Source organism: Amblyomma maculatum, chromosome 1 (assembly GCF_055883805.1).
Source record: "Amblyomma maculatum isolate TAMU_Amacu chromosome 1, ASM5588380v1, whole genome shotgun sequence".
Lineage (NCBI taxonomy): Eukaryota > Metazoa > Arthropoda > Arachnida > Ixodida > Ixodidae > Amblyomma > Amblyomma maculatum.
Genome location: NC_139344.1, coordinates 19,676,596 through 19,690,766, shown reverse-complemented (window position 1 = coordinate 19,690,766; position 14,171 = coordinate 19,676,596). Strand labels below are relative to the sequence as shown.

The window sequence follows — 14,171 nt, the reverse complement described above, 5'->3', positions numbered from 1 at the left end:
TTGAAGCTTTGGTTCAGTGGTTTGTACATTCACTTTGGTGTCAGGGCAAAGTAAATGTTGGGGTGAGGTTAACATAGCTGAATCAATTGCTCGCTTGCACTATTTACAGCTGGTTTAAACTATTTTGCTAAAGTGTGCAGCACTACATTACACATGTGCTGTGATGGAACTGCTAGGTTTGTTTCAAACGTCTGTAGTACTTTTAAGAAACCGCGTCTACATTTTAAACAAGCGATATTAACTAGGTGCGATCTTGCTCTTCGAGGCCTCGAATTCTTTTCCCGCCTCCAAAATAACAGATAGCGAGCGCAGCAAGGCGTGCGTCCTGAGGAGATCATCTTGCGCATCCGCGAGATGGCGGCACGTAAGAGCGGAAGCAAGCGCGTGAGAAAGATCTCTCCGATTTTCATACCGACGCTGCCGGTCGAGCGAACTCGCCGAACTGTGCTCCTTGGCACGCACAGCATCACGCACAGTTGCCGTCTTTTCGTCCTCGCATTGGCCCGCTGCCGTTAGTCTACATCGTAATCAAAGTCGGTCACGCGGAGTTTTCCCTGAAGCGAGGCTGAAAAGTTAGCGATGAAATGCTTAGGGGTTTTGGGCGTTGAAAGAACGGTTCCTTTAGTTTCTCTAGTATGTCGTAGGTCTGCGACCAGGGTTGTGTGCGGCTGCATAACATCGTCTGCAATGAACAACGCTGCGTGAGGTCCCCATTAACTGGTCGGTCTCGAAGCCTAAACAGAGTGTGTGTGACGCGTTCTTTGCTTTCGTTGCCGTGCGGGTCGCGTCGCGTCGGTGGTGACATGGTGTCGACGGTGCTACCTGCGGGGAAAATGTATAAGGTGCCCCTGTTATGAATGTCAGCCTTGCGCCTCGACATGTGCTGCGCGGGCTGAAGAAGTTATGAACCCCATCATTGATGGACAGGTAAGCAACAAGTTGCACTTACTGGTGCCGAAACCTTAAATGCTACTTTGGTTGTAGATTGTCGGTCTTCCGTGTGGCATGCGGCTGGTGGCTTCGAAGGTTTTCCTTTTTTTTTTTTTTTTTTTAATCTTATTTTACGAAGAGGCTGATGAGCATGGCCATTCTAAATGTAAAAAAAAATTGCAGTCTCCTAGTGCATAACCACGTACTGCTGTTGCACGCCTTGCTGAAAATTTTACCTGAAGGCTATGAACTCCAGCAAAGCTGTTTAGACATTCATCATTCTGTTCTGTTGAAAATTGTGCTCATTGCGGAAAACATTGTTTATTTTTGCTGTATCCCATGTGCAAGTGGTTGGATGGTTGGCTGAGAGGTTCATGGGTCTGAACCGCAGGGGAGGTTACCGCGTCGCCGCCCACCACCTGTTGATGTGTTCCTTCGATGGTGCTGTGTCGCTTATCGTTGAGTTTTAGGTGTTGTTTGCCAAATTCGAATGCATAGAATGTCACATTACTTTCACTCACGCACAGCCTCAGTATCCTGAACTTGTTCCGGTGCAGCTCACTTCCGATATTGCTATGGCGAACTTTATCGGCTTCGGGTGCATATGACAGACACGATGTGCTACGCACGATCAAGATCGAGGGCTTGTTTCTCGATTAATGCCGCTTGGTCGTTTCTGTGATTTCTTGCGCGTTTAGTCGAGGAAAAGTAAAAGAGAAGTATTGGTTGGTGGATGTCTGTTGCCGGTTGTCTTGTGCTAAAATAAAGTAAAAAAAATTTTTTTTTTGCTTGTCTACGCCCCCAAACTCTGGTGTCAGTTTTCGAGTTCGTGTAGGCATGCAGACGGTAAAACGATATTCAACACGGCAGCTAGCTCGTTTTTTTTTTTTCTTTTAGTCTTGAATAGTAGTTTTAGCATGTGCGAGTTAAAAAAAAAAAAGAAAGCAATCATTCTGCAAATAAAATTTTGAGCACGTATGTTCTGTTGGACATCTCACTACAATACCGGATAAATATGTGGTTGTTACTCTGTTAGTTATATTATACACTACCTCTGACCTCTAAAACAGATTCACTGAAGAACTGGTCCTATTGTTTGTTGTGTAATGACATAGAGGATGTCAATGTGCCCTTTAAGAGCTAGGAAATGCACTGTAACATGACAGTCAGAACTGTGTTGTAAAGTGTGGGCCAGCTGTAGTCAAAACTTCTGTTGGTTCACTAGTAGCGTGCACACTTCGTATACATACGTAGCCACAGCTACGACTCATACGACCTTGTGGTTGCTTTAGGGCATGTGCATTAGCCTTGTCAATGCTGTGTAATGTGTCAAGTTTGTCTGGGAATGTACCATTTTGTTTTCAAAGTGGCACTCCCTTCGTGATCAGCATTGCACCAGAAGGTGAAGGCCATATGGCTTTAAGTATTTTCAGCAGATAACAGAGCCCTTGTTTACAGTGAAATGGGAATTAGTGGGGTGAGCCCATAGTGCTTTCCACTTGTTCTCATAGAAATGGCGAATACGCACAATGGGATTGGCCACAACCAGCCGGTGATTACAGTTTCCGAGATCCTATTTTGCAAAACTGAGATTACAAATTTGAGCAAATCCGGTTCACTGACAGTGATGGTTGAGGGTGGTGCATGGGCTTGCTGAAATTTGAATTTGTGAGATTAAAAAATGAGAAACATAATTTTCTACAAGACACTCTTCTTTGTCTTCACTCTTCGATTCACTGTACTCTTGCTGGTATGAATGAACCTAATTGGGCAGTATGGTCTGTCCATCCCCCTAGGTTTCATTTATACAGTCTGTAAGAGGGTCATCGAGTCTGACGTCCCACTGAGAAAGTTACCTTTTTTTCTGGACGTCAGTATAATTGGATTTGTGCATTTGGGAACCCAAAATATAATCGCTACTTTATGGTTTTAATTCGCTGCGGTCCTTATGCCAGCCTACCCCAAGAAATAGAATCACAGTGAATGAAGCAGAAAGCGCCTGTTTTTGTCCTTCCTCTCTCGTTGTTCCTCGTCACAGCGCTGGTAATTTGCAATCATGTATGAACTAGCTCAAATTTCCGTATTACTACAGAAAGTATAATGCTGCTGTTTTTGTAGGTCTCATGGGACCTGAACTAAAGTTTGATGTCACCACTGTTAAGCTATTAAAGTTACTCAAGAGAAGAAATGTAGTTACAGAATGTTTACTAGGCATAGCGAAATAGGACGTGACAATTTATATTTACTGATCTCTTGCAAGTTATTGCAAGAGCAGAACACGCAACCAGAATTTGCTGCCTGTACTTCTTTAAGTAGGTGAATCCATTCTTCAGCATCACTCATGCTGATACAGGCCTCCATAACATTAGCAGTAAAGTTCCTGAGAGGCTATGGTTTCACTTGGTAATTGAGGGTTTAAAACAAAGAAAAATGGAAAAAAAAGTTTGCTATGCGTGTCTCCAAAGGTAATGCAGGTTGTGTATAATGTTAAAGCGTACCTGCTCTGAGCAGCTGGAGTGCCCTTTTGATGCATCAAGCTGGTGGAAATCAAAACAGCAATACATAGGGTGTAAAATTCTGAAGCAGCTGCTCATTAAACTGCTGTGGTGTAGAAAGTGGGCTGTCATTATTGTTACTCCACGCTGAAAATTGGAAAGGAAAACTCCGCAAGAGCGCCTTTTGAGAGCACTTGTTCTATGTCTGTGCATACGCCTTTGTTTCTGTACGATTTCCTGCACCGTTCGACAATTTTCATTCTGCAGTGCAGTACTTGATGGCCGTATTCAGAATGTTTTGTTTCATGCTGTCTTGGACAGTTCTTGTAAATGACTAATGAGACCTATCATGCTCAGATTCTTTCCCTTATAGTTTTGTGTGTTAGGTGCAGACATAAACAAAGTTGTTCGAGTAGTAGGCACAGGTCCTGTTGCTTTTATGTATACTCTGTCTGTGTCCTTGCCTCTTTTTTGCCATCTTTAGATTTAGTTTTAATACACAATTTCAGTGGAGATAGAGCTCACTGCATAACATTCATTAGCACCTATGTGTCTGGATATTCCTATGTCCCAATTTTTCCCTGCCTCATTATGGCATGTGAAATGCCCTTTTTTTACAGTGTTGCACATTTATCTGCTCTGGTTGTTTGTTGTGGATAGCTGTAATGGAGCAGTTTTGGATGGTTTTGAAGAGTGCTCGGAGGTAGCTTTTGGCAACAGCACAAAATACTAAAAACTTCGTAATGATGCTTTTGGTGGAAACAAAAACTATCTGCCATTTTAATTCATATCCATGCACATAATATTACTACTATAGTTCATGGCCATATCTTTGCTCTCATATCTGGGACATGTAGTTAATGAAAATAAAAAGAAAGGATGGACTGTTAATTGCATGCAGCTCCCATTAATGGGTCCTTAACTACTTTCCTTAAACAGACCACCATATGCAGTGGCCTTCAACATGCAGAGATCGGAGGGTACTTTATCAACTGTCAGGGACACTCTCTGTGCAGCGCAGCTGCTGAGGTCATTAAGGTAACTTTTTCGTGGCTGGTGCGGTTATCTTTCCTAGGCGTTTAAGCCATTGCACCACAGAACTGTGGTTTCGGCATCCTGAGCAAAGGGGCCTTTGGGAAAGATTGCAATCAACGGGAACTTGCCTGTTTGTACATATAGTATCTGTGCGCTCTCTAATGGGTGGTGTCTGTGTGCAAACAGTAGTATGTACTGTTTTCACATAGATTACGCTGTCAGTGAGCATTACATTATGCAAGTTTTACATGTGCATTAGTTAATAGGGTTTAAAGGTTTATTCATGTCGGCAAACAATGATCAGTAACTCTTTCCTGAAAACTGTCTCATTTTTTTCATATTTGATTTGTTTCATTTCCTTTGTTTTTCTTTAAAGTGCTGCTTGATTGTTTGCAAGTATAATGTAAAATTTATACCCAGGCTGTGCTTTGCGTGAATTATCGTGTAAATTTTATTGCTTGCATAAGTGATTTGCTAGAACCCTTTGTAAAAGTATTGTTACTGGAGATTAGTATCTCACTAGGAAGTAACTATCTCCTTTGGTAGTAAAGTTAAGCCATTGAACAGTTTTTGTATTCCATATTGTAATGTGCATTTCTATAAGCAAGCAGTACATATTGCCTTACATCACTGATATTTAATCTTCAATCATTACAAGACATAAACCTGGGGCTTTATTCATTTCATAAGCTGCCGTTTTCCATATTTTGTTGGACGCAAGCATGATGGCAGCATGAAATGAAGGCAGTGAGAAGCCAGTCAAATGACTAAACACTGGCTGCATCATAACAGCCAATGCTGAATTGCAGTCTTCGATGAGTCGCTGCTGCAGTTGCTTCCACTGGTACTTGAAAACGGCGATCTGTCACCCACCCAACAGTAGCCGGTGCCAGAGGACCAAATGAATCCGAAATGAAAAATGGCTTATAAAATACTGCCCCAGGCTGCTTCAAGGGCTGGAATGCCAACAAACATGCATTGGCTGTTATATTGCAGTCCTTATGTCTCTCATCACCTATACATTAACTTGACGTCAGTCATTCGGTTGATGAAACTGAAACAGCATCAAGAATAAATTCAAATGTAAATTATTTAGTAATCATAGGCTAAACCATGAGGTGGTCCATGTAACAAATGTTTAACGCACTATATTGAAAAAGAAAGCATGCAAGCAAATGTTAGGTGTCCGTGCTCCATTAACCTATTTTTCTGGCAGCTTGCTTAGGAAAGTCGGTGGTAAAAGCCTGCAGCTAGAATTAAAAAAAAAAAAAAAAAAAAAACAATTAGAAAAATACCAGAAAAATAAACTCCTTCATCTAGGTTGTTCTGTATGTTTTGCAAGTTTGCGCTCATAGGTTGTTTTTCTAGTGTAGTTATAAACTCTGAACACCAAAGTGCCGAAGGATATAAGTGTACTTGTCGGAACCACATATTTGCTGGAACATACATCACAATTTCTTGCTTGTGCACAAAGGGCAATTTGACCGTTGTCTTGCCTCGCATTAACAGTTGTGGCCGTGCAGGTTCTTACAGGTTAGTTATCAGGAAACAAGAACTGGAAGCTACTTACGTGTTTTCATATCTGATATGCCCGTTACTTCACAGTGCCTTATTCACATTCCATTCACATCAATAAGCAGAGATCCACTGCTGCAATTGCATGGGTCAAGTACATGCCACAGCTATCAATGAGTGCTCCCTGGAGAGTAAAAAAAAAGTTTCAAACCCTTTTCTGCACGTTTGCCCTTTCTTGTCCTTCTATCCATCTTTCATTTTCCTTACTTCTTTCTTGCAGTTTACCTCTCTCCTACTCCCTTGGTTTTTTTCTTTTTTCTTGGCAGCTATGGCTAACCTGCTAACCTTTTGTGGAGTGACCACCCTTAGTTATGCTATATTTGAATATACTGACTGATATGGCTGGTGTGGTCAGGACTTCTAAGCTCCTGCGCTGTCCCCTTGTTGAGCTCCGTTGTGGATGGCTGGCATTGCCAGTACTAATTTTTATGGCTTCAACCCCTTTATTATTATTATTATTATTATTATTATTATTATTATTATTATTATTATTATTATTATTATTATTATTATTAACCGTATCCCCAGAAGCCGTTAAATATGGCCGTTTTAATGCACTGGAATCTACAGCTTTCATGTTAACCATATTTTAACGTAGTGCAAAGTCTTTCGTTGCTGTTGTAGCTTAGAGGGGCGTTGCAGCTCGTCAAATCATCCTTGCAACTGAATATAAAGCTGTTGCATTCATCATTCATTTTAATATACCTTGAGCCACATTTACTACCAACACTGAATTTTGAGGCACCTTTAAAACACTGGAACCATGTCTGTTAGTTGATTTTAAAACCTGCTCTTCTTTTTGGATAAGTGAATCAACTGCACTACAGGCCGAATTTTAGAATATTTTATCTTGCGCTGCTCTCCAAGCCTAAGAAAAATGAGCTGTATACATTTGTCTTTTAGTTCTCCGTCTGTTTTTAACATTTTATATGGAATGCGATCATGTGCACATTATAATTGGCTCATCTTCATCACCATCAATCATCCCAAGCTAACTGCGACATTGGAAGCTACGGGTAAATAACTTTCCACGGTTCCAGTCTTGAGCTGGCCTTGAAAAAGTATTTTTGGGAAATCTTAGTGTCTGTAAAATGCTTGCAGCTTGCATTATTGCTGCAGCTGACTTACCTATCCCAGAGTCCTCGGTAGTTGTGCGACAAAATTGCAAGGTTAGCCCCGCCGGGGTGGTGCAGTGGTAAGACGCCCGACTACTGTCCGGAGTTCCCGGGTTCGAACCCGACCACGGCGGCTGCGTTTCGATGGAGGCGAAACGAAGTGGCGTCCTTGGGCTGTGCGATGTCAGCGCACGTTAAAGATCCCCAGGTGGTCGAAATTACTCCGTAGCCCTCCACTACGGCCCCCCTTTCTCTCTCTTCACTTTCACTCCCACCTTCATCCCTTCCCTTACGGCGCGGTTCAGGTGTCCACATAGCAAGTGTGACAGATACTGCGCCTTTCCCTTCCTGTGAACCAATTATTATTATTATTATTATTAGGAGTACCTAAGTGTAAAGAAGAAAAAAAGTAATATAAATCCTGGAGAATATTTTATGATACCTAGCACATGAGAATTTTATAAGTTTCAAAAAGGTTAGAGCCAAAGCATGTCATGTCTGTCACAGTGCTAAAAAAATTTACGGCAAATCTATGCATCATCCCTAACAGTTTAGTCTTATAATTAAAAAAAAAAAGAAAAATAGGGAGCAAGTTCGTAAACTGAAAAGCAGACTCTCCTATTCTGTATTCCCTTTTCTGACAACCCCTGGTGCACAAACAGAGGAACAGGCAGACATCTTAGGTAAACATTTTCTCAGACTTTCAAAATCTTTACAATACATAAAGGTTTTTGAAAAAAGCAAACACTCCGTCAAAAAATGCCGGCTGGCATTTCTAAGTGGTTAGGGTTTCTAACTGCCGAGCCGGAGGACATGGGTTCAAGGCCGGCTCTGGTGGCTGTGTTTCTATGCAGGCGAAAATGCAGAAGGTGCCTGTATGCTGTGTGATGCCAGCGCACACAAAAGAACCTTAAGCAGTCCATATTAACCTGGAATCCTCCACTAAGTCTCTTATAACCCATGTGTTGCTTCAGGTGTTAATGCCATAGTTTACCTATAATTTTTTTTTTCACTTATGCATTAGCAAAAGTAATTTAATTTGTTCATAAATGTAGGCCATACAAGTCCTATTCTAGCTCAATCATTCCTTTTTAAATTTGCAATCAGTGAAGCACAATTTTTTTTCTTTCTTTTATAAAATGGTGCTTTTCATGTAGAACTTCCACATACTTAAGTGTTGAGATAAATATCACTTGTTGTCCTTGATATTGTAGATGCCTCAGCCACTTTAGGGCTGAGTGTTTGACACATGGGGAGCATGGTGAGTTTGTGCGAAGCACTGTGCGAAGGCGGGCTTGTTCCAGGAGTCAACTGTTATGCACCTTCTCAATCTGATCTGTGGTGATAGGTAGCCGCAGCTTGTGGATGCAGCCACCATAAAGCCTTGTAGTTGTACAGTTTGCAGTGCGCATCCTTCTGTCTCAGTTCTGCAGGGTGCAACATGTGTTGACCTGAGACAGGTTAAACCTTTCATTTGTTTAAAACTTTTTACAAATGAAGCTTGAGCAAGCTCATGTCTTTTGGATGGAGACCTGGCATTGTGTTCCGCTCTAAGGTTTATTATCATTTTACAGCAGCATTGTATATGGTTGGTTCAGTGAAATCGTGTAGTGGTCTTCATTTCCTTCCTCTCCCCTTTGCTCTGCCTTTCACTGCGCCTCTTACTGCACGACATTCAGGTGATGGATTGCCTATGTTAGGCAGGGCAAGCATCCATTGTGACAGCTACAGTGACGGATAGGGGGGAGAGAGAGGAGGGGAAATGTCATGCTTGGGATGTTGTGTGCAAATTGGCAGTAGATGGAATAGGGGACAAAAATGTCTGAGCCGCTGGCTGCAGATGTACTGCACAAGATCCTGTAGATTCCAATATTTAAATGTAGATGCCACCAGTATCAAAGCAAAATGATGTAGGATTTGTTTGTGCTATGTTGATCCCCCCCCTCACACACAAGCACACACACACACTTCCCCCAAGCAACTCTTATCTGATTACTGCACCCAACTACTCGAACATTCTCTGGAAAAGGCGTTCACTAGAGCTTGCATATGGCATCAGTGTGAGCGTAGTGACGTAAATGTGACGAACATCCCATAGCCCTACCTAGTGTTACGTGCTGAATGGCATCAGCACTTTGCACCACCCCAGCTATTGCTTAAATTCGCTCTGCCAAAGAGTAATGGCCTGAGAAAATTTTGTGCTGTCAGCAGTTGCGCAGACCAGAACTAGAAGGGAATACATGACAACAGGTGTAAAAGCTGCATCTTGCTTCAATGATGTCTTCGGTGAGAATGTAATGGGGGCAAGTGAAGGAAATAGAAAAGCTTGTAAACCCTATGCATTCAAAATGGTAATTCTGTAATGTTAGTGGGCTAGTTGGTTCTCAGACGTGGCTTTCACTGTTTTTTTTTTTTTTTTTCAATGGCAAATTTTGTGGGATAGAGCTTTAGTCTATTGGGCTGATATAGTTACCTATTGTGCTGCCAGTCGTATATTTTTATCGGGCATAGCACTGGAGCATGGTGCAGGTTTGCTGTTTGCTTTAATTAAATTTAATAAAATTGCTTGCAACGCAAGGAAGGGAAAGTTATGGTTGGTTTACAACAAGCTAGCCTTCATTGTGCCACAGTGACATTTTTTATTAGCTGTCGTTAGCGGCCATTCATAAAAACATTGTGATACACATTGTGTGTAGAATTGTACATCTGGTAATGTCATGAAATGTGCTGAGTGTGGCGTAATTTCCGCCAATGTCGTGTGCACTGTGCAGCGAGTGTTCTGCACAGGTTGTCATATGTAACTATTCAAAGCTGAAAATTCATGTTCTCCATCTGCTTTTATGCACCCTGTGCAGCAACCTTCCTGGCGTCTTTGGGGTGAAGAGAAGAGTGATGGAGCGGTGTACACAGTTTACCTCAAGAAAGTACGGTACCACCCAAGCAGCTCACTCAGTCGACATGTGAGTGCTTTGGTACACTTCCTGGTTTCAGCGACCGGTAGAGGCAGTGCCTATTTTGCTTGCTGTAATCAAGGCTTCGGCCGAGAGCTTTTGTTTGAAGAGCTTTTTTTCACGCTGCATCTCTATCTTTATGCAGGGCAAGTAAAGCTTAGGTAACCTTTGCAGTTTAAAGGGTTGTGCTTAACTGCTTTCTTCTAATTGTATTAGTTTGAGATATAGGGGCTTTTGTGTGAATATAGTTTAATGAATCTTTTGTATGGAATGATGGAATGAGATGAACTGTGCTTTTAAAGCAGTGCTCTCTTAATTCTTTGATGAGAGGGCACTAAAAAATGGACCTTAATGGTGGCTTTGACTATCTATTGAGCGTTTCAAATGATCATATTCAGTGGGTAGATGCCAGCATGACAGTCTTAAGTTACTGTTCTATATGTCACAGTGCACTCATAGAGAGAACACCAATGAAGCTCTCTGGACAATACTTGTGTAAAAAAGCTGAGGAATTTCTTGATAAAATTATCTGCCTTCATGTTAGCCTCTCTGTGTATTAACAATTACTGCACTGCAGTAGCGTTACCTATGACCTTGGTTCAGTGATGTGCACTTTTTTTTTTACTTAAATTTGTTTCGCAAGCATTGTTGTAATGTCACTGACAGGTGTGTTATTAAAGAAGTAAGAGCACGAAAGTTTTTATTTAATTTTTGTTTCTTCTTTGGATTGATAGGTGACACTGTAGTATCACCAGATGGAGCTCACCTGCGTGCATTAAATAATTTGTAATTGAATTCCTTCTATGCAATTTTGGTTTCAGTAGCCAAATGGTAGCCATGACGTCACAAGTAGAGTTGAGATCACAAGTGGCGTGCAGAAACTGCAATGTAATAGATGTTTATTCACTTGCTGCAATTCTGGCTCCTAAGGAGGCCAGTGCGAGAATTGTAGTTAGTGACAAAGCTGCGATTATATTGCAGTCCTATTATGTATGCCCCACTCAAATGAACCGTACTTGTGACGTCACGAAACCATTTGGATCTGGAACAGATGTAAGAATTACATTGGAGAAGTAATCGGTCAGATTATTTACGGGGCGTAGATGAATTCTTCATGATAATCTGTTTACTAACATTTTACACACCATCTCAAGGAGGAAAACATGAAAATAAATTTTTGTTACTCTACTCCTAATGGTTTATATAATAGACTTTAAGCCCTTTGTTTAAGGTGCTACTGAAATAAAATGAGCTTCAAGTAAACTAAAGAATAACTTCTTTGATACCTAGCAGTTGGCTGAAAAATAGGCCAGCTGGCTAACATCTTGCTTTAAAGAAAGGAATATGGACGTCGAATTTTGGTGGTGTTGTTTTTTCTTTTTAGAAAAGTACAATAGACCTTTGCATACACGGATCACCATGTGGAATTTAGGTTTTCCCAGTAAAGAATGCTGGGAAAGCTCAGTTCAATTCGTGAAGCGTGAGGATCCTATGTAACCACTGCTTTGTCATATTAATTCACTGCAGTGCTTAAGCCAACCTGCTCCAAGAGCTGGAAAATTACACCAAATGAACAAGCAGTTGCATAGCATCACTGATTTTGTGCAACTAAAGCAGTGTGGACTGATCTTTCTCATCATAGCCGTCATTCAGCTGTTGAAATGAAAATGGAAACATAAAAAAATAAATATACCTTTACTTATGTGTGAATTCTGCATAATTGTTTTATTCTTTGCCTTCCTCATCATTAAGTAGAATTAACAAATTAAATTTGGTTTCTCTTGCCAAAGAATAGAAACCTAGTGCAGTGATAGAATGATCTCTATACTAATTAGCTGTGAGAGGACTGTCTTATGCTTCATTTGCTGTGCATTTCAGTAGTCTGACAGGCTGTCCCCAAAAGGGTTTGGTTTGGTTTGTGGGGTTTAACGTCTCAAAGCGACTCAAAGTGGAGGGCTCAGGAAATTTCGACCTCCTGGGGTTCTTTAACATGCAGTGACGTTGCACAGCACATGGGCGCCTAGCTTTTCGCCTCTACTGAAAAGCGGTCGCCGAGGCTGGGATTCAATCCTGCATCTTTGGACACAGTAGTAGTAACAACTGCGCCACCCTGGTGGGGTGCACTCAGAATGCTGGTGATGGTTGCTTTGAGGTTTTTGTCTTCAAGAAGGTGAAGAAGAAAGTTTATTCATAACATCAGGTATTACGTAAATCATACAGAAGGAGGTCCCAGTGCTCAAGGCTGTCAGGATGACTCTTGAAAAGCCGGTTCAGACACTACTGAAACCAAACTTAATTTGGGAGTTAATTCTCTATGTACTGGCGAGAAAAACAAATAGGAAAATAAGAATAGGTTACTTGCTTTGTACTGTACAACGTTGGTGTACATTAAAGAATCCCAGGGGGGTAAAAAGTATCCACAGCTCTCCACTGCAGCATTCCTCGTATTCAGTTGCTTTATCGAATAGCATAAACCAAATTGTTGCTTTGGTTGCCGAGTGGTTGGGCTATTGAGCTTTGGGACCCAGGTTAAAACCCGGTCCGTAGCAGCTGAATTTCGATGGGCGCTTTGAAATGCAAGGTGCATGCGTACTATGTAATGTCAGTGCATGCTAAAAGAACTTCAGGTAGTAGAAGTTATCTTGAACCCTTACTGGGGCGCCTCTCATAGCCCCGATGTTGCTTTTGGACGTTAACACTCCACAAACCAAACCATAAACGAAATCTAATCATATTTGTTCTTGAGGTAACAGCGCAAAACGTGGATGGGAGCACAAGACGAGAAGACGACACGAGCGCTGACTTTCAACGTTTATTTTGAAAAAAATACGGATCGTCTTGTATGCTTGCACCACACGTCATGTACACGGGACTTGCACACCTCTGCGCAGTCATAAACGCACCACACGCTCCACATAAACGTCTCTTGCAAGCAACGCGGCGCACTCACTTCAGCAACAGTAGGGACGGTTTGCTTACACATTGTCCCCACATTCTGGCTATCACAGCAGCCTAAATTATTTCACGAACCAGCTACTCGTTATGTTTTCCTAGCACTTTACATCATGTGAATTCCATGGAGCAAGTTTTTGACGGGCAATCTCTGGCATGGATTCCCAAATGCCTGCTTCCTTGATTGACATTATTTTTGTGTTCTTTCAGCCTTTCATTAGTGCATCTGCCAGTCTTTCCCGCATATTCCTTCCCAAGGGTATGAAATAAAAAACTGCTTCCACGCAGAGTCGCTTTGTGGAGTGTGCGGAAGCCGTTGTTTATTCCATACCCTTGAAGTGTGGAAAGAAATATGTGTGGACAATATGTGGAATTTGGTAAGGGGAGCACCTAATTATCATTATGCGATGTCATTGTTAATGCGTTGTCATCACAGGCCTTGCCCTTGGTTTTAATTGCTTTTCTTTTGCTTGTTATCTTCTCACGTTTTCTTGTATATTTTGCCACGCATTTCTTTGCTTTTTAAAAGTTATTTGCTCAACTGTGCTGAGCAAACTGCTCGGCAATTTCGCTGGGCTGTTTGCTGAATCATTCAGTTTTAGTATGCATCATTGTTGTTGTGCGGAGTCATTACTAGTCATTATCAGTTTTACGAAGTCATTTTTTGGGGAAGTTCTTGTAGCAGCCGTCTTCTCCCAGCTTTTCCCTTCTCTCCGCTACAAGTGGAGAAGGGGATATTATTCTTTCTCCCCTTGCCACCTGCTATGGTTGGCAGGTGGCAGTCACAACCTGACATATGCCTTGACTAACTTTTTCTTCCAACGGGGCTCTTAATGCAGTAGCCGTAAAATTGAAATTCTTTTTTTTACTGTGCATCTAGGCATCTAGCTTGTCAATTTGTGAACGCATGAAGTAGGCACTTATTCTAGCTTGCCACAAGCTAGGGTTGATGGGTTTTCTCTGTGGTGATAAAATTGGCTCAGCATGGTCCAAACCACTGAAGGACAAAATAAATGTGAGTCACTCTTTAAGTGGATACTGAGGACAAAGGCATGTTGGTCGGCACCAATAAGGCGTCGCATTCTAATCGCGAAATGACCACTGTTACCAGAATTGGA

The 14,171-nt window shown here is 41.7% G+C and overlaps 1 protein-coding gene across 1 annotated transcript in view; it reads left to right on the top strand.

Annotated features, from left to right (window-relative positions):
- The first annotated feature begins 386 nt into the window (after positions 1-386).
- The window catches only part of Rgl (Ral guanine nucleotide dissociation stimulator-like), a 102,864-nt gene continuing 89,079 nt past the window's right edge, over positions 387-14,171 (top strand). The window contains exons 1-2 of the mRNA XM_084587841.1: positions 387-927; positions 10,006-10,110. Coding sequence (XP_084443967.1) covers positions 904-927; positions 10,006-10,110 — 129 coding nt within the window. The 5' untranslated portion in view covers positions 387-903. The remainder of the gene's footprint in view (positions 928-10,005; positions 10,111-14,171) is intronic.